The sequence below is a fragment of the Equus caballus genome, chromosome X (genome assembly GCF_041296265.1).
Source record: "Equus caballus isolate H_3958 breed thoroughbred chromosome X, TB-T2T, whole genome shotgun sequence".
In the NCBI taxonomy this organism is placed as follows: Eukaryota; Metazoa; Chordata; class Mammalia; order Perissodactyla; family Equidae; genus Equus; species Equus caballus.
This window is the reverse complement of record NC_091715.1, coordinates 145,560,292-145,585,746: the sequence shown is the minus strand read 5'-3', so window position 1 is coordinate 145,585,746 and position 25,455 is coordinate 145,560,292. Positions and strand designations below refer to the sequence as shown.

Genomic DNA, 25,455 nt, shown 5'->3' with positions numbered 1-25,455 from the left:
TTGATGGTTGATAGCAAAAAGTGTAAGATCACCTGATGGTTTTTTTCAAAGTAATGTATGTATAGACAACTATAACATAAAACGAGGAAGATAAGGGAACCTATATGGTGCTAATGTTTCTACATTCCAATTGAAATGGTAAAATATTCATTCTTAATGGACTATGAAAAGCATGTGTTTTATAATTGCATTGCTGGAGCAAACACTAAAAAACAAAGAACCCAAAGGAAGGCAGGAAACAGGAAACAGAGGAACAACAACAAACACACCAATAATGAAATTAAATGCAAATAGTCTAAACATACCAAATAAAATACAGATTGTCAGAATGGACTTAAAAAGTATGCACCGTACAGTGTATACAACTATATACTTTTAGACAAGAGACTTACTTAAAATACAATGATATAGGCAGCTTAAGAATAAAAGGATGGAGAAAGATATACTATGAAAACACTAATCAAAGGAATGCTGTTACATTAATATCACACAAAGTAGACTTTGGGGCAAAGAAAATTACCAGGGATAAAGAAGAATATTACATATTGATAAAAGGGTCAATTCATCAAGACGACATAATATTCCCAAATGTGTATCCACCAAACAACTGAGCTTCAAATTACCTGAAGCAAAAAGTGGCCAGACTGAAAGGAGAAATGGACAAATCCACAAGTACAGTTGGGGACTCAACACCTTTCTCTGAGTAACTGACAGAATAACTACACAGGAAGTCAGCAAAGATATAGAAGAACCGAGTAACACAATCAACCAACAAGATCTAATTGGCATTTATAGAACACTCCACCCTACAACAGCAGAATATGCTTGTTTTCAAGTGCTCATGGAATGTTCACCAAGATAGACCATATCCTGGGTCACAAATCAAAATTTAACAAATTTAGAAGAACTTAAAGCATACAAAATACTTTCCTTAACCATAAAGGAACTAAACTAGGAATCAATAATAGAAGGATAACAAGAAAATTTTCCAACACTTAGAAATTAACAATACAACTCTAAATAATCTGTGAGTCAAAGAGAAATTAAAAAAATATATCGAACTCAATGAAAGTAAAGATAAAACATAATAAAATGTATGGCTTATATCTAAAGCAGAGCTTAGTGGGAATTTTATAGCATTATAAACACTTACACTAGAAAAGAAGAAAAGTATCATATCAATCATCTAAAACTTCTACCTCAAGAAACTAGGAGAAGAGCAAAATAAGCCCAAATCAAGCAGAAGGAAGGAAATAAAGAGCAGAAATCAATACAATTAAAAACAGAAAACTGGGGCTGGGCTGAAGTGGAGCGCACGAACTTAGCTACTACTACTACTTCAGCCGCCCAGGAAGGGACCTAGCACTGCTCGTCAAGCCACGCTGTGGCAGCATCCCACATACAAAATAGATGAAGACTGGCACAGATGTTAGCTCAGGGACAATCTTCCTCACAAAACAAACAAAACAGAAAACCAATAAAGAAAATTTAGTGAAATGAAAAGTTGGTTCTTTGACATGATAAATAAAATTGATAACTCTTTGGCACGACTGACAAAGAAAAAAGGAAAGAAGGCACAAATCACCAATATCAAGACTGAAAGAGTGAAGATCACCACAAATGTTATGTTGTTTCTACATTTCATCCTTTTTACTTCAAACCCAAAGCTTCCTCGCTACACCCCTTCTAGGTTCTTAGTCATCTGTGTTCTCTATTAAGCATGCAATTCCTTCAAACTGCCCTATGTTATTCTCAACTCTACTGCAGCAACACAGCACACCTCTCCTCAGTACATTTTGAAATTACTTCTTCCTGCTTCTCAAATCCTATCAAAATTCTCATTTCTAAAATGCACCTCAGCTGCATGTTGGGAAAACAAAGTCACTATGTACTCAATAAATAATATGCAGCTTGTTATATGATTGGACCCACGAAGTTTTAAAGCTAAATCATGCAAAAAATAGCATAGGCCCATATGCTTTAAGTCCTTGGGGCCAAATGTGTTTTGGAATTCAGAATGTTTTGTATTTTAGAAAGATAATTTAGAAATTACACATAGAACATATTAGTAACACCTGGGGGGGCTGAAATACCACTCCTTAATGAAACACATTAATATTTCTGCAGCAAAATGCGAATGCAAAATTCACATGTGAATATTTACACTTAGTGAAATAAACATTGACAAAAGCCTCGTTATAGTTCAGGTAAAGATTTGCAGCCAAAAGACTTTGTTGCAAACCTAACAAAAAAACTTGTTTTCCAGAGCCTTTTGAATTTTAGAATTGCAGATAATTTATTTTAGAATTGCAGATACTTTACTGGGGACCCATGATTTGACTTTCAATCTGTTAGCCAACTCCTATCAATTATATCTGCATATCCATCTCTCAAATCTCTTTCTTTCATTCTACTGCCACCATTCTAGCATTCTAGACCAGGCCACTCTAGATCGCTTGTCTGGACAACTTGAAAAGGCTTCCGTGTCTTATTTCCCTACTATCCATCTTCCACGTTCCTGCCAGGCTAATCTTTCAAACCTGTAAAAGTGAGCGTGTTATAGCTTTGGCTCCCCACTCCTTATAAGATAAAATCCAAACTCCTATACGAGTTCCTAGATCTGATCTCTGTTCAACACTCTAGCTTTATCTCTTGTTGCGCCATCATACATTATATGCTATAGCCATGTTAAACTACTTACAATTCCCTGAAAAACCCAGAGTTTCCTGCCTTTGTTCACACTGCTCCCTCTGCTTAGAATGCCCCATTTGCCAACCAGTGACTGTCAATTCACCTTATCTCCTTTTACCTGACGTTTAGCTCCTTTATAAAATTGACAGCACGCCCTCTAAAGTATTCCATCTCAGCACTTATAATATTCAATGCTACTATTTGATGACACATCTGTCTACTCTTACAGCTCCTGTATCTTTATCTTTCATCATAGTGCCTGATACCTAATAGGTGCTCAATAAATGTAGAGCAAAACAGTGGAATAGTTAGCTTAATATGTCTGTAACAAATGTGAGCACAATACATTAAAATTAAAAAGAAAACATTTCTTGCTTTACCTACTTCCTCAATACAAATTTCTATGTTATATTTATATATCCAAAAAGTTTTAAAAAGTAAGGTATTAATCATAAATGTTACCATGTGGGGAACAGGAGGAACAGAAATGGGATTCCAGATGGTTGATGTGCAGGTACAGGTATTCAACTGCCAGTTCAGTCCACCAGTAATTTCCATCCCTGAAGGTTGATGCCACTTCGTGTCAGATCTAAAATGGATTTATAAATCAGCTCCTTTTAGGGGGTTACAAACCTACTATTTAAACATCTAGTCAGGGTATAGCCTTTAAGACAATGTTTATACTTATCAACAGGTAAGAGATAATAGGAAGGAATCACAAAACAAAGCTGTATGAAATTAAGTTATTACAAAAGTAAATGTTTCAGCTTAGTTTTGATAGATAATGCCAAATTTAAATTCCCTACCAACAAATTTTGAGAGTTCATAGAAAAAATTCAATAGTAGCAGTTCCTCATAAATAAAGTGACTTGAAGGGATACATTTTATTCTAAACTATATTGTAATAGTTTATCTAAAGAAAAAAACTATCTCATGTTGGTGGGTCAAGAGGGCACTAGAGTAGGAGGAAGTAGTATTGAATTCTGAGCCTATACCAGTGGTTAAGATTATTATCCTTATCTTCTACATCTCTTTCAACTCCTCCACCACATCATGTAATACCCTATTCTGCATACATCAGTCACCACTTCCCCTTCCCCAAAGTAGCCACTCTTTTTCTCATGGTATTTAACTCCATAATCTCAAAGAGGATGTTTATACTGCTACACCTTAATTTATAAATTTTAGACATCACTGATTTCCTTTGGAAGATTTAGCACTCTCACAACATACCCTACTTCTCCTCCCACCTCCTCTCATCTTTGAAATACACTTATATATATATATAGTTTTATACTATAGAGGTTAATAGTCCCGACTCTGAGTTCAAATCTCAGTTCAGCCATTTAATAACTGCATAAAGTTGGGTAAGTTATAGAATCTCTGTATCTCAATTTTCTCATATGTGAAATGTGGATTCATTGCATTCATTCAACAAATACCCATGAAATATCTACTAGGTGCAGGAACTATTCTTGGTGCTTGGAATATATAAAATAGACAAAAATATCTGCTTTCATGGAGTTTATGATCTAGTGTAAATAATAATCTCAAGTGGAAAGATTAAATAAGTCATTATGTGTAAAATACTTAGAATGAATAATATCTGGCTCAGAGTAAATAATAAATGTTAGCACCAAATAAACTGTTATTTTTATTTTTTCCTGGAGACATCTCTCCTGGAGCTCTATATCCTTCTGTTCCAATCTAAACCGGCTGGTCTCTAGGCCTGCTACACACCTAGGCTGTATGGTACTAATCTTATGGGACCACTGTAGTGTATGCGGTCCATCATTGACCAAAACATCGTTATGCAGTGCATAACTGTATTGGGAATTCCCTCTACCTTTCACTTAAGTAGGGCTCTCTGTTTCCCTGAATCCCACGTGTTCCTCTTTCTTAGTTTACTTCTCTGTTTTGCTGGAGCACACTCAATAGGAGCTTCCTGAGCAAAGGTGCATGGTAGGTAATTTGTTTTAGATTTTGGGTGTCTGAAAATGTCTCCATCTCTTGCATTTGATTGAGAGCTTGTCTGAGTACAGAATTCTAGATTGGGAATAAATTTCACTACGAATTTTTAATAGGTTGAAGTACTGTCTTCTAGCTTCCAGTGTTATTGTCTAAAGGTCCAATGTGACACTTATTCTTGACCCATTGTTTGTGCTTTGTTTTCCTCAGTTCTTGACACTTTAACCATCTCTACTCAACCTCTACAATATTAGGAAGTTTTCAAAGTTCAATTCTGGACCTAACATTTCCTCTTTATTCTTTACCAAGATTAGTTAATCAAGTCTTAAAGCTTTAACTACCACACTGATGACTCACAACTTTTTATCTCCTGCTCTAATCTCCAGATTCATGTCCACCTGCCTCTTGGATGTGTAATACATATCTCAAACATAACACGTCAAAACAGAACTCTTGATTCAACTTGTCTACTCGAACTATTTCTCCTCCAGTCTTTCCCATCATATGTGATACCACCATCCATGTAGTAGCTCAAGCCTAAAACCTAAGCACCATCCCTTGATCCCTCTTTTCTCCTTCACTTCTAACAGCAAGTACTATCACATCTACCTCCAAAACATGCCCCAGATGCATCGACCTTTCATCATATCACCTGCATCCCAGACGGGTGTTTTGTATGGCACACTTCAAGAGAAAAGAAGCAGTATGTACACAGAGTAGAATTTTTAAATATATTCCTGGGTTTTATTTGTGACTATTTTACCTAGAATTCTGACATCCATAATGAATAAGTGAGATTGGTCAGCAGTTTCCTTTTTTTGTTAGATCTTTATTGGGCTTTGATATTAAAGTCATATCATTTCATACACTGAATTATAGATCTTTCCTTTTTCCTTTAGCCTGGAATTGAAATTTCTTACTCTTTAAGGGTTAGATAAAGCCCAACCATGAACCCGTGATACACCAGCAGATCTACAATTCTTTTTTCAAAACCTTTTGTGGTAATTGGTCCATGCATATTTCTGCCTCTTCTTAGATAAACTTGGTAATTTATATTTTGCTTGGAAATCATCAATTTCCTCTAGATTTTTGAAAATGTTGTTGCCAAACAGTTGCACAAAGTATTCACTTATAATTATTCTAATCTCTCCTACATCTGTGGTTATGTGAGCTCTCTTATTACTCATGTTGTATGCTTTTACATTCTCTTTTCTGTTTAATCAGAGGAGCTTGTTTTATTGGAATTTACAAAGAAATAAGTTTTGGATTTATTTGGTTTTTTTCCAATTTTATTAGTTTAAGCTTTTATCTTTACAAATTTTATCTTCCTAATATATTTTTTGTTATTTTACATCTATTTTCTTAAGATAAAAACTAAAATCTTATTAATTTCTCTTCTTTAACAATGATGAAATTTTCCTCTGAGTTCTCACAGTGCCCTTTAGCTCTGGTATGAAGTTCTCTTTTTCATTACCTTTAGATAGTTGATAACTTTCCTTTTGATATCCTCTTTGGCAAAAGTATTATATTTTCTAATTTTTAAGAAGTTAAGATTTTCTTTCTTCTCCTCCTCCTTCTCCTCCCCCTCCCCCTCCCCAAAGCCCCATAGTTGTATTTTCTAGTTGTAGTCCTTCTAGTTGTGGCATGTGGGACGACACCTCAGCATGGCCTGATGAACGGTGCCATGTCCACACCCAGGATCAGAACCAGCGAAACCCCAGGCTGCCAAAGCAGAGCGCATGAACTTAACCACTCGGCCACGGGGCTGGCCCCAGTAGTTAAGATTTTCATGGTCAAATTTTTATTAATTAGTTCTAATTTTAGTGGATTATGAGCGAATGTAGTCTGTAAAATTCTTTAGTTTTTTGTTAAGGTTTTCTTTATGACTGCTTTGAAGAAAATGAACATTCTGTGTGTGTGGGTGTATACACTCGGGTTTGTCATTTATTTATCATGTGTTATTCAAATTCTTTTATGTTCTTACTTATGTTTTGTCTACTAGATCTGTCCAATAATGAAAGAGGTTGTTTGAAGTCGCCCATTATAATTGTATTTTTATCAAGTTCTCCATGTATTTCTAATATTTTTTGCTTTATGTATTTAGCTTTATGCATACACTAAGCCTGTTATATCTCCATAAATAGTGCCGTATTTATTCTGTTCAGTGCTTTTAACCTTACATCCCACATTATTTGTTGTTAATATTATCGCTTCTGCCTTCCTTTGGTTTCCATTTGCCTGTTTGTTTGGGTTTTTTTGGCTGAAAACGTAGGGATTCACTCACTGAGGTAACACTGATTATCTTACAATGCTGAGGAGCTCCAACTGGTGGTTTATTGTCTTTATTTAATAAAATATAAAATAAGTATTACTCATTTAATACAGTCTATATCATAAAGTAAGAAAAGAACTGAGAATACAAAGAACTAGGAGGAATGCCAATATTTAAGACATGTTTAGAAAAAGAAGATCCTTCAGACAAATCATGAAGGGATTGTCAGAGGGGTAGGAGGAGAACCATGGAATTCAGTTAACTGAGAACTTTACCTACAAAACTGGGATAATATGTAACAAATAAATTTTCTACTTTAATTATGTAAGTGAAAAATTCACATCATACTATAGAGTTTTATAACAAATTATTCTTATATCTAATTTAAAAATAATTATTTTCTAGTTGTTACCCTCATGCGTCCCTCCCTCTAACATTTATTTATTGGTTATCTTTTTTAAATAATAAAAACTTACTTGTTGACTGGATTTTCTCCAAAGTTAAAATCTGTTTCATAAAACAAACACAAATTTTACATTATTTTTGTATAAATACTTTTTATGAAAATGCACTTAAAAATATATATGTATATACATAAAATATTAATTTAAAATAGATGCTTACTTCCTACAAGGCTAGAAAGTGAGCCATCCAGGTTGTTTGCTCTAATTGTTCCACCTTGCTGTCTGGCTCCAACCGGTTTGTGGGCTTGTGAAGGTAATATTGGTTGTAACATATCATCTAGGGGAAATAATCTGAAAATAAGAGACAGAATTAGATACAAACCTAGACCAAATTTATATCAATACAGTAATGACATATATGTATCTTCCCATTAAAAACTAGCAGGATCTCAAATTATTAGGTTAATGAGTATAAATAAAGTCATGTTAGATTATTCATGATAAATTTTAATTGAGCACTTATATGCTAGACCCTGTACTAGGTGCTAAAGATACAGCAGTAAATAAAAAAGATAAAAATCCCTGCCTTCATGTAACTACATTCTATTCGAGACAGAAAATAACGAAGGAAATAAAGTACATGATATGTTAGATGGTGATAAGTGTTAAGGAAAAAATATCAGGGACAGCGGTATGATATGTTCGTAGAGGAGGGGATATTTAAATTTTACAAAGGAAAGGCTCATCACAGGGACTTTTAAGTAAAGACCTGAGGGATGCGAGAAAGTGAACCATGTGGATCCAGCAGAAGGAACAGCACGAGCAAAGGCCCTGAGGAAGGAGTGTGCTTGGTGTGTTTGAAGAACAGTGAGGAGGCCAATGTGTCTAGATTCAGAGTGGTTAAAGGAGACATAAAGGCAATGGAGGGCCTTGTAAAGAATTGTGAGGATTTTGGCTTTTACTCTGAGGCCACCATCTCGGGGCAACTTCCCTGAGATGGTGAAGCCATTGAAGGGATTTGAACTGAGAGACATGATCTATTGACTTGTATTTTAATGAGATCACTCTGACTTTTATGTGAAGAATGGACTATAGGGGGCGAGGGCAGAAGCAGGCAGGTAGTCAGAAAGCTCTTGTAGTAGTCCAGGTAAGAGATGATGGTAACTTGGACTAGGGTGGTAGCACTGGAGGTAGGGAGAAGTGGTCAACTTTTGTATACTTTCTGAAGGTAAAGCCAACAGATTCCCTGATGGATTCGATGTGGGGTGTGACAGAAAGAAAGGAGTCAAGGATGACTCCAAGGCTTTTGGGCTGAGCAACCAGAAGAAATGATTTGCTATTTGCCATTAACTGAGATGGGGAAAACCATGGGAAAAGCAGGTTTGGGGTGGAGTATCAGGAGCTTAGTTTTGGACATATTGAGTTTCGGAACCCTCTTAGATATTCAAGTGAAACCATTGAAAAGACACTTGGATATACAATTCTGGAGTTCAGGAGGAATGGCCGTAGCTTGAATACTAATTTGGGAGTCCTTACCATGTAAATGGTATTTAAGGCCATGACCCTGGATGCGGTCATCTAGGAAATAAGTTAAGTATAGATTAAAAAATGATGAGGAATCAGTCAAAAAAGTCTAAAAAGAAGCCAAGAGTTAGATAAGAAGAAAACCAAGAGGCAAATTAAAGAAAGTGTATTAAAGAAGAGGGAGTGATGGACTATGTCCATTGCTGCTGAGGGGTCCAGTAGGATGAAGACTGAGAAATTACCACTGGATTTTGCAACATGGAGGTCACTGGTGACTTTGACAAGAGCCATTCTAGTGATATGGTGGGTATAAAAACCTGATTGGTACTAAATAACTACTTAAAGTACTTAAAGTAGTTTAAGAGGAAATGGGGGAAATGTTAACACACTTTTCTTAGTAACTGTAAGAACAAGCAGACAAAATAATCAATGAAAATATAGAAGATTTAAACAACAAAATTAACAACCTCAACCTAATTGACACCCATGGAACACTGTACCCAACAATGACAGGATACAATTTTCAAGTGCACGTGAAACTTCTACCAAAAAAAAAAAACGATTATATGCTAGGCCATGAAGCAAGTATCAACAAATTCCAAAGGACTGAAATTATATAGAGAAGGTTCTCTGACATACTGCAAGTAACCTAGGATTCAATAACAAAAAGATAACTAGAAGATCCCCATATGCGTGAAATTAAAAAATGCACTTCTAAGTAACACATGGGTCAGGCCCTGTTCTAAGCTCTCTACACGTATTGACTCATTTATCCTGACAGCAACCTTATGAGGATAAGAAAGCTGAGGCACAGAGAGATTAAGTGATCTGCCCAAAGCCACACAGTTCATGAATGGTACAGTGAAATCTGAACCCAAGCATTCTGGTTCCATGGCCAGTATTTTTAAATCATGACAATTTAAGAGAAAAAGTGATTTCAGCTGGCTACAGGATTTTCAACAGAATTGGTTCAAGCAATGAGGGTTAGGCAACCCGGGCCGGGTGCTCAAGACAGCACGTGCAGAGATCACCAGTAGTCACTGTTGGTCTGCTGGCAATCAGGCCCATAGGCTTTTATAACAGCGTAGTAGTAGTTCCTCCTCTCTACTCTCCTTGGGATCCACATTCACATCAGACTGAATCCACAGCTTGTCAGACACCATGTTTAACGTATCTTGTAATACCTGTTGCACTAATGATTCCCCAACCATAGGGACTCAGAAAAGTAGTCATTCTTTTGGAAATGAACCAAGTGTATAGTTTTTGCTATACATATGGTTTTACTCAAAGGACTTATGCTCATCATAGTTTTAGTCAAACTCACCCATCGAAAATGCAGAAAGTATGTCCATTGAGAATATATGTATAAAAGAAAAATAAAAACAACATTTAAAATAGATACAGTTTAAGTCTTCAAGTTAAATTAAGAGCAAACTTTAATTCAAATACATATAAACCCTATAAAAAATATAGCTCATTATTACATGGATTTGTGTCTAGAGTAGAGAATCAAGTAACATCATTGAAACACAATCATTCATTGAAAAACAGAATATGGCTGATTAGGAGTAGTTATGTGCCAGTAAATGTATAACAGCCAGTTCTCCAGAAAAAAAACAAAGGCCTGTTTTGTAGTGTTTGTCCATTTCTGTGGTGCAAATACTTCCATCATGGCCAATTTCAAGTTACCAATGCAACATCAAGCAGCTTGCAAAATTCCTGAAAATGTAGCAATGGGCTCTTGTAAGTTGCTATGAGCTGAAGCTAGCACACTACTGAAGCATGAGGCACACCACCCGTAAGAGACTACAAAGGACTTCTGTGTTAGGCATTACAACATATCACACTGTATGTATGTATGTATGTATGTATCTGTTTCTTTGTAAAATTTATCTTCAATTAGCAGTTATTTGCATGTACAAAATTCAAAAGTTACAAAATGGTGATGACTCTCCTACCCATCCCTTTCCATGAACCACCAAGTTCTTCCTGGAGGCAGTACATTTTACTCATTTCTTATATATCCTTCCAGAAGCATTCTTTAAGAAATTATATAAACATATGTATTCTTTTTTTTCTGTTTTTAAAAACAAAGATGGTAGCTCATTTTCCATTTAACAATACATCTGGGAGATCATTCCATTTCAGCACATAAAAACAAAGTCCTTATTGATAGTCATTTTGCAATTACAGTGTTGCAATGGATATCCTTGTTTGTACATCATTTCACAACTGTGAATATATATGTCGAATAAATTCCTAGAAATAAAATTTCTAGGTCAAAGACTGCTTCAGGAAGAGGCAGCAGATGTAGTAGGTGGTTAAGCAGCAGAAGAATGAAAAACTAATTCTGTCCTCGATTATTACTGATAGAATCATATAATAGAATTACATTACCTGCAAACCAAGCTCTGCTTGCTGAAGATTTCACAACTGGACTATTTGGGACGGAGGGAATGAATGCATGCTGGAGACTTAAGAGATCACAAGAAGGATGAGGCACACTGGAGAATAAATAGAATCACATATATCCTACCCAGCTGAGCCTAGGTTTCTTTAATTCATTCATCTATGAATCCATCCATCCAACTATATACTATCTGTGATAAAGATATAATTAAGAAATAGTCAACAGACTTTTTGTCTATTAGAGGGTGATAATATAAATCAATTACAATCAACATAACATAAAAAAGTGGAATGAATGAATAATACATGACGCTTCTAGAAATTTTGGACAATACTGAAAAGTACAAAAGAAATTGAAGTCAACCATAATTTTTCCATTCAGAAATAGCTAATCTGAACATTTTGAAGTGATATACCTCGAAATTTATATTATTCATCTTTTCTGTATATGCATATATAGAGGAGTGCATGCATGTATGCATTTGTATTATCTGGGTGTATACCCACACACACAGATAAGTCTCAAATGTTACTATGCACACTATTTTGTTGATAAACAGTTTGCCATACCATTAAATAATCATTTATAACAGTTATTCTCACTAGAGGAGCTCCTGAGGGAAGAAATCAAACTCTTCAAAAGAGGGGGTTACTCCACTCCCAACCTCTGACTTGGCGAATCACTCAGTGTAATAAAAGATGGTCCTTTAGGAAGCATATCAGCCTTGTGAAGAGTGTGGAGTTCCATATTATCATTAAAAATCACTGCACAGCATTGTATCATATTCAAAGCCCATAATTTATATAGTCACTCTCATGTTGTTGAAATGAGGGAACTTATTTAGACGGAAACAAAATTAACCTATATTAAGACAGTTATTAACTTACCTGTGAGGAGGTAAAATGTCCTTTTTCTCTTCCAAAGAAGCTAAATGCTGTTTTAGTGCTTCAAGTAAACTGTGGGGTGCCTAAAAATAGTTATTATAAAAGGGTTATTTTCTGATATTCTTAGTAAATTCATACTCTCCTACATCATATAAAGGTTTTAAACAAAAAATAAGACACCTGTATAGTAAATGCCATAAAGCTAAATAACGGCAATGAGCAAATTCATTATTAAAAGTAGCATCTTGATATCAAATCACATTTTCAAACTATGCTTTTATGTACACTTTTTAAAAACAACAACAAAAAAGCCTCTTAGAATGATCAAAGGGCTGTTAAAATATTTACTCCCTTTGGAGAAGATACTGGGCTTGAGAGCATTCAATATTTGTAGCTCCTTCATGAGTCACCAGACCTAAATAAATTTAAGTTAAACACCTTAAGCCCAGTGGAGAAGAGAAAGAGGGGAGAGAAGGAAACAGAGAGAGAAAGAAAGAAAAAGGGATGGAGAATTTCCCTCATTAGCAAATTCATTCGTGGTTTCTGGTCTCTGCTAAAAAGTCACCTCCTCAATGGGGATTTCCTTACTACCCTACATAAAATAGTACATACCAACAGTCTCTTTACTCTCACTATGTTTTATTTTTCTTTGCAGCACTTATCTTCACTGCAATTATAGGTTTCTTTCTCCGTATGTTTATTGTCTGTCTCCATGAAGACAGAGATTTTGTCTGTTTTGTTTACTGAGGAATCTTAAGTGCTTGGCACATGGTAAGTGCTTAATTAATATTTGCTGAATGAATGGAGATGCATCTTTTCATTCTCTATTCCCATTAAAAATGGAAAAAGTGGGCTTCTTACATAAGGTTGGTTCCTCACCAAGGTTCTATATATCCTACCATCTCTCTCCTGGTTCAATCAATCACTCCTAAAGAAAAGTTTATTGATAAACTACTATACACTAGGCACATAAGCAAAAACAACCTGGTCACAGGCTTTATGACCTGGAAAGCTTCAGTCTACAGGTCTAGGGGAGAAGCGATATCAAATAATTACACAAATAAACGTAAAATCAAAATTGTGAAAAGTACTATGACAGGGAGGTACATGACAGATAGTGTTTTAAGTCAGAGAATGTGACCAAGTCAGGGAGGTCAGAGAAGCAAGTAGCAGTTGAGCTGAGATCTAAAGGATGTCCAGGAGATAAGTAGGATAGTAGGAGATGAATGAGCATTGTAGGCAAGAGAACAGTATGTACAAAGGCAAGGACCAAGAATAAAGATGGTCTACGTTGCTATAGCAGAAAGAGAAAAGCGGACTGTCGGGGAGATGATACTGGAGAGTAGGTAGGGATTCAACAATGCAGGACTTAAAGGCAATGTTGGGCGGTATGGACTTTATCTTAAGAATACTGGGTGACCATCGGAGGGCTTTTAAGTGAGGGGTGAAATTATCAGATTTGTATTTTGCAAGTTATCAGATCAGCATTCCGGTTGCATTGTATAAAACAAACAGCAGAGGGCAGAGTATATACCGGCAGACTGGTTGGAAAGAGAGAGAATGGAAGTTTAAGCTAGGATGATGGTGTAGTGGCAGAGATGGACATAGATGGCTGCTGAACTGGCAGTGGGGAGACCAGGAAGTCCGGGGCCCAAGGTGAACCACAAAGGTTGAAGCATACATGATGGGCAAGAAGGGGTAGAGGGACTCCCCAGAATGATCAGGGGACTGCCAGTGTCACCAGGGCAAATGCACACGTTTGGCAAAGGGACAGAGTATTTCTGGTTCATTCAGTCAGTCATTCAATAAACACATAACAAAATAATTAACAAAAAATAAATAAAATTTAAAATTAACAAACGTTGTCATTACTTGAACAATGTTGGTTGGAAACACTCTTTTTCATCTGATTTGCTTTCAGACAATTCACTGACAGCTACAAATTGGTGGAAACGCTGCCACCCAGGGTTAGCAGACATGATTAGCAGAACACTGCTTAGGACTACGGAAAACTTCAAATGCACCAAGGTGCTTTACAATGAAAAGGTAGACGTGAGGCCATAGGATGTCTTTTGTGGGGCACACAGTTACCCTCCACCCACAAAAACCACGGAAATGCTGTGGTGAAGGTGGGAAAATGCATTCAGGTGCACATCAGGGTGGAACCCTCTGGTAGGTGCCCCCCTCCCCGAGTTTGTGCCCCTGGAGCTGTGATGAGGAGTGCGGCCCAGAGATGTCTGAACTATTGCAGTGAAAACTAAAAATGCATCTGGTGGCAGACAGAGCAGACCCTGCTACGTGAGTTTCCTGGAGTTGGGCACCCAACACGAACTGCACAGAATAGTTGAAAGGAGAAGGACAGACACACCAGATAGCTACTCACAGAAGGAGGCTCTGCGAGCCCCAGACAATGTCGAAATCAAGGCAGAAAAGATTAACCAAGGAAACGAGGGCGATTTCCGCTGAAGAAAACAGAAGGGTTTTGGTGAGTCTGCACCTAACAGTCCAGCATCCATTCACATAAAGTCAAGTCTGTTGGAAGCACAAGGAGAAACTGGCCAACCTACAGTCACAGAGGAAGATTTAACACCCTTCGAGAGATCTAGTAGCAGAGAGATCTAGTAGCAGATCTGTTGTAAACGCTCCTTGAAACTGTGCATTGTTAGGAGGAGACCTCTATCAAGGAGACTGACTGAGTGGGGCAAAGCAGAGGCTGACTTAATTCTCGTCTCCTTAACCTCCTCCCCTCCCATGGAGCCCTGCACGTCACTCCATTCCAGAGTTTCCAGGACACCCGAGAAAGCACGTCGCAGGAGCAGCTCTGCCAACCCAAGGCCATGACAAATGACTTTCTGTACTGGCTGAGGGCCAATGGCTAGCCTACTGATAAGAAAGCTCTTCCAGTAAAAGGAGTTGATTTATGGAGGAAGGAAGGGGGATCTGCATGAAAGTTTACCAAGAAAGACTCTCACCTGCCTTCCACAGCCTCTCCCATAGCTATCTACTTTGTTTTTGATTCAGGTGTCCTGGGGACCAGAGCTGAGATAAGGAGGAGAAAGAGTGGCCCAATGGGAAACATGGACCTCCATCCTGCAGCTCCTCCTGTCAGATGTCTCCCTAGAGCTCTGGCCACAGGCGCTGAACACTGAAGGAAGCTGAAGCCAAGATGCCAAGCCCAGGTCAGTTAACACTCATCAGTACCCGAACAATGGCCAAGCTGTGGTTCTCAGCAAAGGACCCCTTGCCACCTCCACCATCTCCCTCAAGGAAGTGAGGTCAATGTGGAGAAAAATCAGAGGACTACATTTTGGCAGATATTTTAGTCATGTTTCTGTAGTCTTTGTTCTATCTTTTTCAGGAACTCAGGGACTGGGACTGTGTCTCATTCATTACAGCTCCTTCCTCCTGGTAGGGATTAAGCATGTGTTTGCGAATGAATGTTGACTGAAATCCATTGGTTATAGTGCCTCTGGGAAATGAAATCCCATCTTCTCCCCTGCTAACCCAGATATTCTCATTTTCTCTTTGTCTGGTTATCTGACTTCTCATTCTGAAAACTATGCATTATTTCACCCTACTGTCGGTGGGGACACACCTCTGAAACAGCCGCCACCCGCCCTCCAGGCAAAACAGTAAATAAAAAACAAGATGGCCTCCCAGGAGGATGGCAGAAATTAATGCCGATCTTAAAGATAAAAAGGATGCAGAGTGATGGTCCCCATCATATATCCATGTAATTTGCCAATATGGCCCCCCAAACCAGTCAGGCCCTGGAGAATGACAAACTACAGCATAATCAATCAAGTAGTGACACAATTACAGCCATGGTTACTACACTTTCTTTGGTAGAGTTGGATTACCGTAGTCTCAGGTAGATGGCATGCAGCTATCAGTTTGGTGAATGCTGCGTTTTCCATTGCCATCAAAAGTGTGCATCAGAGTTTGTAGGTACATGGAATGGACAACACTATACATTAACAGTTTTGACCTAGACTGTGTTTACTCTTTCAACCCTCTGTCATAATATGGTCAGAAGAAGTCTAGACCATCTGGTTACCCCTCAGAAAAATTACATTGATCCATTTATATCCATGATGTCATGCTAACTAGATCAGATGAGGAGGAAGTGGCCAGTACAGTAGAGACCTTGGAAAGCTACATACTCTCCAGAGGGTAGGAGATAAACCCTACAGATTCAGGAGCCTTCTACATCATTAAAATTCTTAGGGCTCCAGCGGCCAGGTGTCTACCAGGAAATCCCATCCAAAATGGAAGATAAAGTATTGCATCTTGCACCTCCCACCATGAAAAAGGAAACACAACACCTGGTAGGCCTCTTTGGGTTCTAGAGACAGCATGTTCCCACACCAAGGAAAACTGCTTTGGCCCATATTCGAGGCAACCAAAAAGCCTGCCACATCAGTTTGGGGCCCAGAGCAGGAAAGAGCTCTGTAGCAGGTCCAGGCTTGGCCAGCAGCCCTGCTGCTCCAGCCCTATGGTACGTCTGGGATGGAACACAGGCAAATCCAGAGGGCACAGGCAGACTGCATGAGCTCCTCTACCTCACATCACACCCATGGCCATGTAAGGGGTTCCTGATGACCAGCTTCCAGGGAAGAAAAAAGCCTGAGTTCATCTGATTCTCATGACACTGCTATGAGACAGACAACAGTATTACACTCATACTGCAGTTGCAGAAACAAGGCACAGAGAATGGGAATGAATTGGTTGAGATTATACACCTGAAAGGAGGACAAGGCAGCCTCAAATCTATGTTCATTATTCCAAATACTCTACTGTTTCCACTGATCAGTTCTCTCCATTTAAAAAGCATGGTCTAGTTGTTATACTATGAGTCACCATTTAGTACTCAGCAGAGAATGGCCTCTTTTATAAGACCAACAGCTCACAGACCTGTTCAGAAGACACAAGTCTATGTGTGTATGTGTGTGCACATATCTTACTCCTGCGGAAATGAAAATACACATGTGAGTATATGGCAAAGGATGGTACCTCAGATGATGACCAATAGAATAAACACACAAACATAAGGACAAAAACATCATTTAAACACACAGGAGAGATACACTGACCTGAGTAAGATGTGGAATGTCGTTCTGGTCAATTCCAACTTGCTAAATTCACAAAAAAAAGGGGGGGAAAAGTACACATTACTGCAGGGAGGGGCAACAAAGAAATGCAAGTATGAGACCACAAGCATGAGTGCTTTGCTGGGCTGGGACCTATCTGATCAAGAAAAACAGGTTAGGCTAAAGTATGCCATGGACAGTTAAGTACAAACTTATATTTGTCATAAGGCTAAAACTATAAAAGAGAAGACTGGGCAGATAATGAGTCTTTGCTGTTTGAGAAGAGCTAAGCTACATTTTTGATATCACACAAACGTGTTCTAATTTTTCAAGTAGTTAGAAATCAGCTATTATTCATGTTGTTGTTCTCCTGTGGCTAATATGTCTTTTTCCCTTTGGTGTTTAGAAGTTCAAATATTGCTTGCCTCAGGTGTGGTTCTCTTTGTATTTGTCCTGCTTGGGTTCCTCTGAGAGTCAGGGTGAATGTGGGGCTCGCCTCACGCATTTCTCTCTCTTATTGATCACAGACCTGTTCTACCTGTTGTCCACTGACTGAAAAGACTTAAGTCATATATATTTTGGCCTGGTTTTAGAGTCATTTCTGGTGGGAAAGTAAGCTTGGTATAGGTTATCCTCATGGCTACAAACAGAAATCCTTGTAAGATTGCTTTTGAGCACAAGTGCATTGGATGGTACATTTGAAGTACCTAATTTTAGTTTTTAGTTTTACTGTCTACAAAATAGTTAAAACTACTACCAATTTCTGTGTGTTTGTGTGGTACGGGGCGGGGGGGGGGGAGATATAGTTATACTGGATACTAAACTAATACAGAAAACAGCAGAAAGCCTTGGATAGAAATGGACTTTTGTACCTCTGCAACTTTCAGAAACCGTGCCAATTTGGTCATTCTTTCAAGGAATTTGATGTAAATATCCAAACTTTCCTTGCACTGGTTCTTCCTCATGTCAAAATACTTGTCTATAAATAGAAAAAAAATTACCATGAAGGAGCCAATATCTTAGCAATTTTCAAGTTCCACTCCATTCTGATGATTCTCTTTTAAGCTGATTCTGGATATGATTTTAACTTGTTCAAAACAATTACAGTTTTAATCCAGCTATTTTTTTGTTTTAACAAGCAAGAATACTGCTCCGGGAGTAACATGCCAAACACTGGTGCTGGGAATATATATAGAATTTAATAGCATACATAGAGAGTTTAGTTTAATTTCTACAACTTCTAGTCTGTAATCTTTTTGATTAACATCAAGTCTGAACCTCTCTAAGGGAAGGGGCTGTGTCTCCCACTCTTTTATAATGTTACAAATGTACTAGGTACCCCTTCAGTATAAGAAAAACCTCAACTTCTCATTAGTGAAGTTTGGAGAACCCTTCCTATGAAATAAGTCATTCATTAGGGCTAAATGATGACAGAAATTTCCTGAAAAGCCTAAGAAATATATGCCTGTATATCAGCAATAATACTTACTTAAGTTATAGGCCCTATCTTGTTAGGAAAGTCAGAACTGTATTATTTGACTTTGGTGGAGTGAGCCTTAATGTGTAATGTATAAATATGGCAACCCATGTTGATTCCCTGGTAAGTTTCCCATAAATATAAAACTTATATGAAAACTAAAAAGTTCTGTGGCTAATTACCGAAACAATTTTTAACCAAAAAAGCAATATAACGTCTCATTATTTAAAAATATATATGACCCTGCAAAGATCTTCTATTTTGAACCTAGAACAAATACGAGTTTAAATGTAGAGATAAAAGATTTTTACAAATAAATTATTTTTACCAGTGTATTTTTTAAAAAGCAATGTTTATTCTTTAGCCTACCTAGCAGATTAAGGATCCCCTCATTATAGGCTGCAAAGAGACGAAGAGAATCCTTAAAGAGGAGCATGAAAGCGGCATGTATTATACCATTAGTTAGTTCGTCTGAATTTGCCTAGAAATTAAATAAAAGAGTAATCAATTACCACTACAGTTTAAAATAATTCCTTCTCCCACTTACAGTTAAACAATGCCATATACCAATATTTTAAAAAAGGATTTATAAAGCTCTTACATTAAAATTAAGAAGAGCATCAAACTGAATTTGAATAACTGGAAGTGTGTTTAGCAGCTCTTTAGTATTCATAGTTCTCATCATACCATTCGTCCTACAAAAGATAACAAATGCATAACATCAATAATTAAGAGTTTGAGAAGCAGCGTGACATCAGCGTCTCGAAATAAAGCTGTGTTTTTGACAAACTACATATCAGAGTACATATGTATTTCAGTATTTCTTGCTTACAAACTAATGATAATTACTGACCCTCTCTTGGTTTTGGTGATGTCAGATGCGATCAGTCTACATGCGAGCGACTTTTCATTCAAGTATCTGCTATATCGTCTGATGAAGGTTGACATAGTATAGCCTAAAAATGAAACATTTTTATTTTTTCCTAATTAACCAATATTAACCATTTACGATATATGTCACTAAATGCAAAGACTTATCATTCCACATTCACCTATATATGTCAATATATATATATTCAATAATAGATTCAATAATATACGTATATATATATATATATATGTCAATAACATCTTTGAAGCACAAAAGCTAGAATGGCCTTTATTTATCATCTAGTCCAACATTCCTCAAACTTTCTGTTAAAGATTATTTTTTTATTTCCTCAAAGCCTTGATATCACCTCATGATGCAGTGTTGATAGTGACACTCCTGAATAAGGAAATCATTGAACTTTATCAGTTTCTTTCACATTTCGACAGAAACTATTGTAAATTCTTAGCATTTTCCTGAAACACCTCATTCCATTGTCACCATCCCTCCCCCACCCTGCCTCCACACAGCAGATAACTTTGTTCCCTACTTCATAGACAAAATGGAGAAAGAAAGGCCATGATGGAAACTCAACTCCTCACTATTCAACCTCCAAATGCACCTTGATTATTTACTCAATTTATTTATTCATTCAACAATTGTCGAGTGCCTACTATGAGCAGTGAACAAAACAGGCAAAAGTCCCTACCCTTGTGGAACTGCCATTCCCATGGGGATTGATAGACAAGCAAAAGAAAAGAAAAACACAGAGATGGTTAGTCGGAGAGAAGTGGAAAGACTGAAACTCAAGCACAGAAGGGGCACAGGGGTATGCCACAATTTTTGGTAGACTGAACAAGGAAGGCCTCATTGAGTAAATACCCGGAGATTTCAATTTCCTCTATCTCCAGCACATATTCTGTTATTCTTAGTAAGCACCCAAATATGTGTTGTATCAATGAATTTAGAAATTATTTACCATTGTAAAATGTACAACACACCACACCCTTCATAATTTAGAACCATTTTTTAACCAAACGTGGTTTTCAGAACTTTTCCCTCCTTGCCACATAGAAATACTTCCATCAACGAATCGTCTTACCTTCCACGACACTTTTATCCAGAAAGTTGTGTAAAGTAAACAAAGAGTTTCTAGATGCAAGATGTTGGATAAAACGCTGTCAAACAAATGTGCCAAATTCTAAAATTAGTTTCTGTCCACAAAAAGAGTGTATTAATGATTTTGTCATTGTGAATGCATATTTAACATAGTTCTATCACACAGTTTCTATTTCAGGAGGGCTGAGTAAGGTGAGCATGAGCATATCCTGGGCTACCCAGCAGAAGGATCTGCAGTGTTGTCAGCTCTCCTCTGTATATATACCCCCAAATAAACAAGGGGGTACACATTAAAGCTCATGTGAATACACATTCTTTTCCCCCAAGACTTTCTATGGTGCCATTTCCCCCTTTTTGATTTTGAGAAGTTTTAACTAATTGCAGAATTAATTACAGTTGTCCCTTGGTATCCATGGGGGATTGGTTCCAGGACACCCCCCCGCCATGGATACGAAAATCCACAGATGCTCAAGATCCTTATATAAAATAGCATAGTGTTTGCATTTAACCTGCACACATCCTCTTATATACTTTAAATCATCTCTAGATTACTTATAATGCCTAATGCAATGTAAATGCTATGGAAATAGCTGTTATACTGTGTTGTTTAGGGAATAATGACAAGAAAAAGTCTGTACATGTTCAGTACAGACACAACCACTGTAGGCCCTTTGACTTGCAAACTGCTTTATTTTATTTATTTATTCATGCATCAACACATTTTTGAGGGTTTTCTTGTTTTGGTCTAAACCATCTAAATAATTGAGAAATATCCACCCTATTATCCACTTTATTACCCAGTGGTTAAAACAGTATACCTCAAATACTGACTGCAAAGATATATCCATAAATAAAAATGGAAAAATCTGTTTTTTAATACCTACTGCTATTCACTTCTCCCACTTGTCACTAATGAAAGTAAAAGGTAGGAAGCCCTTAACAAACCAAGAACATTTTGCAATTGCACTCACAGTGTTTTGTACTAAAAGGAAGGAAATTTGAATACAACCCATGCTCACCTCATTTCCATGCACCATAAGGTGATGCACAGTAACCAGGGCTTTGAACACCACCACCCAGCTGCTGCTCCGAGTTTTCTCAGAAAGAACATCAGCCAGATGTTCAACACTCATATTTGTTTCATTTATGTACTGTATTAGATCTAAATTAGAGACAATGACAAGAGTTAAAATACAGACTGAGAAATAATTTTCAAAACCAAAATTGGTAACTTAAATACAGATGCAATCAAATCTCAGAGAAATGACAAAGGGAATAATCCAAAACATTTTCTTCATTACAAATATTACAAATGTACTGATATAGGTTACATGATATTTACTGCCTGTCTACCTTATTGTTCTGTATACTTGATGAGGACAGGGACTGTGTCCATTTTGGTCACCACTGTCTCCCCAAGACCCAACACAGTTGTTGGCACATAACAGGTTATGGTAAATACTTCTTAAATGAATGAATAGGGCTCAAGAAGGTAAGTAACATACCCAAGGTCAAAAGAATAGTTAAGCAGCAGGGCTGGAAATTGAATTCAGATTTGTTTGAGCCTGGAGACCAAGATATTAACCATTATGTCACACTGCCTCTCTCAAGAAAACAGTCATTCCATAAAGGTTTAGTCAGGAGCTTTCCTTGTAGTATCACCCAACGTCTGATCCTTTCGTTTGTATCCTTTAACCCCTTATTGCTTTTTCTTCAGTCCACTTCCCCATAGCCTTGTACCTGGTTTATTGCGACAGCTTCCCAATTTCCTGCCTCAGGGTTACAACCATTCATCAATTTACTTCACACAGCCCCTCAAAAGCTAACTTTCATTGTTTCATTTTCCCATTCAAAAACATGCAATGATTCTCTACTGTTTATTAGTTTAAAACCCTCTTTGCTTTCAAAACTATCTATAGACCATTATAAAACAACTTCATATCTAGCACTTATTCATTAATCAGCATCTTCATATGCATAGCACTAGGATAGGTACTGAGGAAGGTGCTTAACAAATATGCTAGTGCACTGGAGCTATAGGCTGACCCTAACTGTTGACCCAGATTCATTTCTTCAATAAATATATGTCGACGAAAATAATCCATCACCAATCTATAAATGAAAATTTGGGAGAGTTTATTCTGAGCGGAAATCTGAGGACCATGGCCCGGGGCCTTTCTTCCCAAAGGAAGAAAGGGCACCAAAGAAGTGGGGTGTACAGAGTGGTGATATAGCCCCAGAGAGGATGTTTCACATAGGATTGAAATGTCCCTTTTACAATAGTCGCGAGACTGCTCTGTCGGCACAGCGATTGATGGAAACAGCAGGTAGGTCTTCTGTCTCAGTGAACGCAGCAGGGTGGCAGTCTGTTGTGTGGAGCTGGGTGGTCACAGGTGAGCTGGGTGGTCAAAGGTGAGTGCAGCAATCAGTTCCTAGCCTAAGGAAAGATGCTTATCCCTAAGGAAATGCCAATGTAGGGGGAAGTTGCACCTTTATCTCAAGGGCCTTTGTTCTGGCCATAGGAAGTGTCTAAGCAGATATACAATGTGTGCTCAACAGCCACAGTCAGGCCCTCTTGGAAAAAACAAAGTCAGGCCGAATTAGGTTTATACAAAATGGCTTCCTCGTATACTCCAATATATCCTATTGCTTGCCATTTTTATTTGTCATATATATACTTGGTTTCAACGCCTAATGTATGCCAGTTGCTGTGCCATGTTTAAGGTTATGAAGAATGTGATTTTCTCATATTTTTTATCTCTAAGTCTGCTTCATTTCTCTTTCTGTAAAGTTTCCTCTGCAAATTTTTTTTTGTTTCTGCTTTCCCATGATTTCAGCCTTTGGACTGAACCTTTGGGCTATCATGGTACTGACTCAAGCGTCCCTTTTCTGTTCCATGCATCTTCCACATAGATAACTACTGCTCATCCTTTAAGTCTTGAGAAGCCAGTTCTGGACATATTACATAACCATCCATGGCTGGATAATATATATTGCCCCAGAATCTACTATGGAGCCTGCCTAGAATGTTTACCAAACTTAAATATACATATGTGTGTATATATATATATATATAAAGGAAATTAATCTGTTTAACTTAGTGAACTGTTAATTGTTGTAATACATGTACATTATCATGATGATAAGAGAAAACTTCAGAGGGCAAATATATATTAAGTCAATGGATAGTTTTTAGGCAAAATACGAAAGAGGTGATGGAAAGAGTAAGACAGCTATGAAGGTTTCAAAAGCAGTAGGATTTATGTATATTGCCAATAGCACATACTGTTTATGAAGTCACTGCTCAGTATGAACTCAAACAATAGGAACTGAGGCTAGGCTGGGAGTCAATTCTGTCTGAGCGACAGATAACTTCAAGAATCAAAATTCTTTCCCCCGGAAACACAGAGGCGCATAAAAAAGGTTGCCATGGACACTCTAAAGCATATTCACGGAGCTTAGGTAAGGACTATCTATGGGAAGATTTGCTCCATAGACTTTTCCTTCCTTTATTTCAAAAGACTCGCTGCATACCATGATTTATATGGAGGCAGGGGCGGGCTTTAGAATTGAGATCCTTCTCAGAAGCTTGAGTTGAATGTTATTCTACCACCTCTCGCGTCCTGAGTTATTTGAATAACTTGCAAATAGTTTGGAGTTTGGAGTTAAAAAGGCTTGTGGTTCTCTTTTGGGCTCAATCAAAGATTGCTAGAGGGAGAATTCAATCTCCCCACTCCTGCAGGGTCAAGGACCAGGGAGAGGAGCAGGCGGCAGCCATCAGAGGCAGTTAGACCTCGCTGGCTGCGTGGGCCACCTGCGCCAAGCCTCCTACTCACCGGCTAGGTGTTTCGGCTCTGGTTCCGCGAGCTCATCGGTGGTCGCCCCGAGGGCAGCCTTGGACGCAAACGACCCCATGCGCACCTCGCAAACCGCCAGCCTCGAGGATAATGGCTGCAGAGTCTAGTCCCTCCTCTTCCCGACCAGCGGCATTATGAGGTGTGATTTGAAGTCGCTAGGCACCGGGGTTCCGCAGGAATGCTGGGAAAGATGGCTGCGGGGGCCCAAGAAGGGGGTTCCCAGACACGATCAGGCTTGGGGCGGGGCATATCCAGAGGGGCTAAGGCAGACCCTTTGCATAGTAAATGCTCAATAACAAAATAAACAACCACCATTGAATGAACATTACGAGGAAGGAGAACATGTTAACTCCAGATGGAAGGGCTGGAGATCTTCAGGTCTTGGGAAGTTAAGCAGTCCGAAGACGGTACTTTGTAAACGCTTGATGTGGCCTCATTAGGGAAGCTTGGGTCGCATATTATGGGGGCTGTATCCTGCCTAAGGTCATGTCCTCCTATCCCTCACCCAGCATCAGATACAGAAGTCTAAAGAGTTGCTCATAATATTCCTTTATTATCCCTTTTACTGTCTGCAGAATCTGCAGTGATGCTACTTCCGTTGTTCCTGATATTGGTAATGTATGTCTTCTCGCTTTTTTTCTTGATAAGTCTGGCTAGAGAGTTATCAATTTTGTTGATCTTCTCAAAGAACCACCTTTTGGTTTCATTGATTTCTCTCTATATTCTGTTTTCTATTTCATTGATTTCTGCTTCTACGTTTATTATTCCCTTCCTTCTACTTGCTTGCAGTTTATTTTCCTCTTAATTTTCTGGTTTGTTAGGGAAGGTTAGGTTACTTGAGATTGTTCTTTTATAATATAGGCATTTAGAATTAAGTTCTGCTTTTGTTGT

At 37.9% G+C, this 25,455-nt stretch overlaps 1 protein-coding gene across 1 annotated transcript in view; it reads right to left on the bottom strand.

The window, feature by feature from the left end:
• Positions 1–25,189, bottom strand: part of LOC137571858 (uncharacterized) — a 35,658-nt gene extending 10,469 nt beyond the window's left edge. Inside the window, exons 1-13 of the mRNA NM_001433652.1 lie at positions 24,544–25,189; positions 21,727–21,869; positions 20,691–20,766; positions 19,574–19,676; positions 19,322–19,415; positions 19,090–19,201; positions 18,116–18,222; positions 17,247–17,288; positions 12,157–12,236; positions 11,257–11,333; positions 7,556–7,672; positions 7,408–7,438; positions 3,154–3,280 (exon numbers count right to left, since the gene is read on the bottom strand). Of these exons, the coding sequence (NP_001420581.1) occupies positions 3,154–3,280; positions 7,408–7,438; positions 7,556–7,672; positions 11,257–11,333; positions 12,157–12,236; positions 17,247–17,288; positions 18,116–18,222; positions 19,090–19,201; positions 19,322–19,415; positions 19,574–19,676; positions 20,691–20,766; positions 21,727–21,869; positions 24,544–24,622 (1,188 nt within the window). The 5' untranslated portion in view covers positions 24,623–25,189. The remainder of the gene's footprint in view (positions 1–3,153; positions 3,281–7,407; positions 7,439–7,555; positions 7,673–11,256; positions 11,334–12,156; positions 12,237–17,246; positions 17,289–18,115; positions 18,223–19,089; positions 19,202–19,321; positions 19,416–19,573; positions 19,677–20,690; positions 20,767–21,726; positions 21,870–24,543) is intronic.
• Positions 25,190–25,455: the final 266 nt, after the last annotated feature.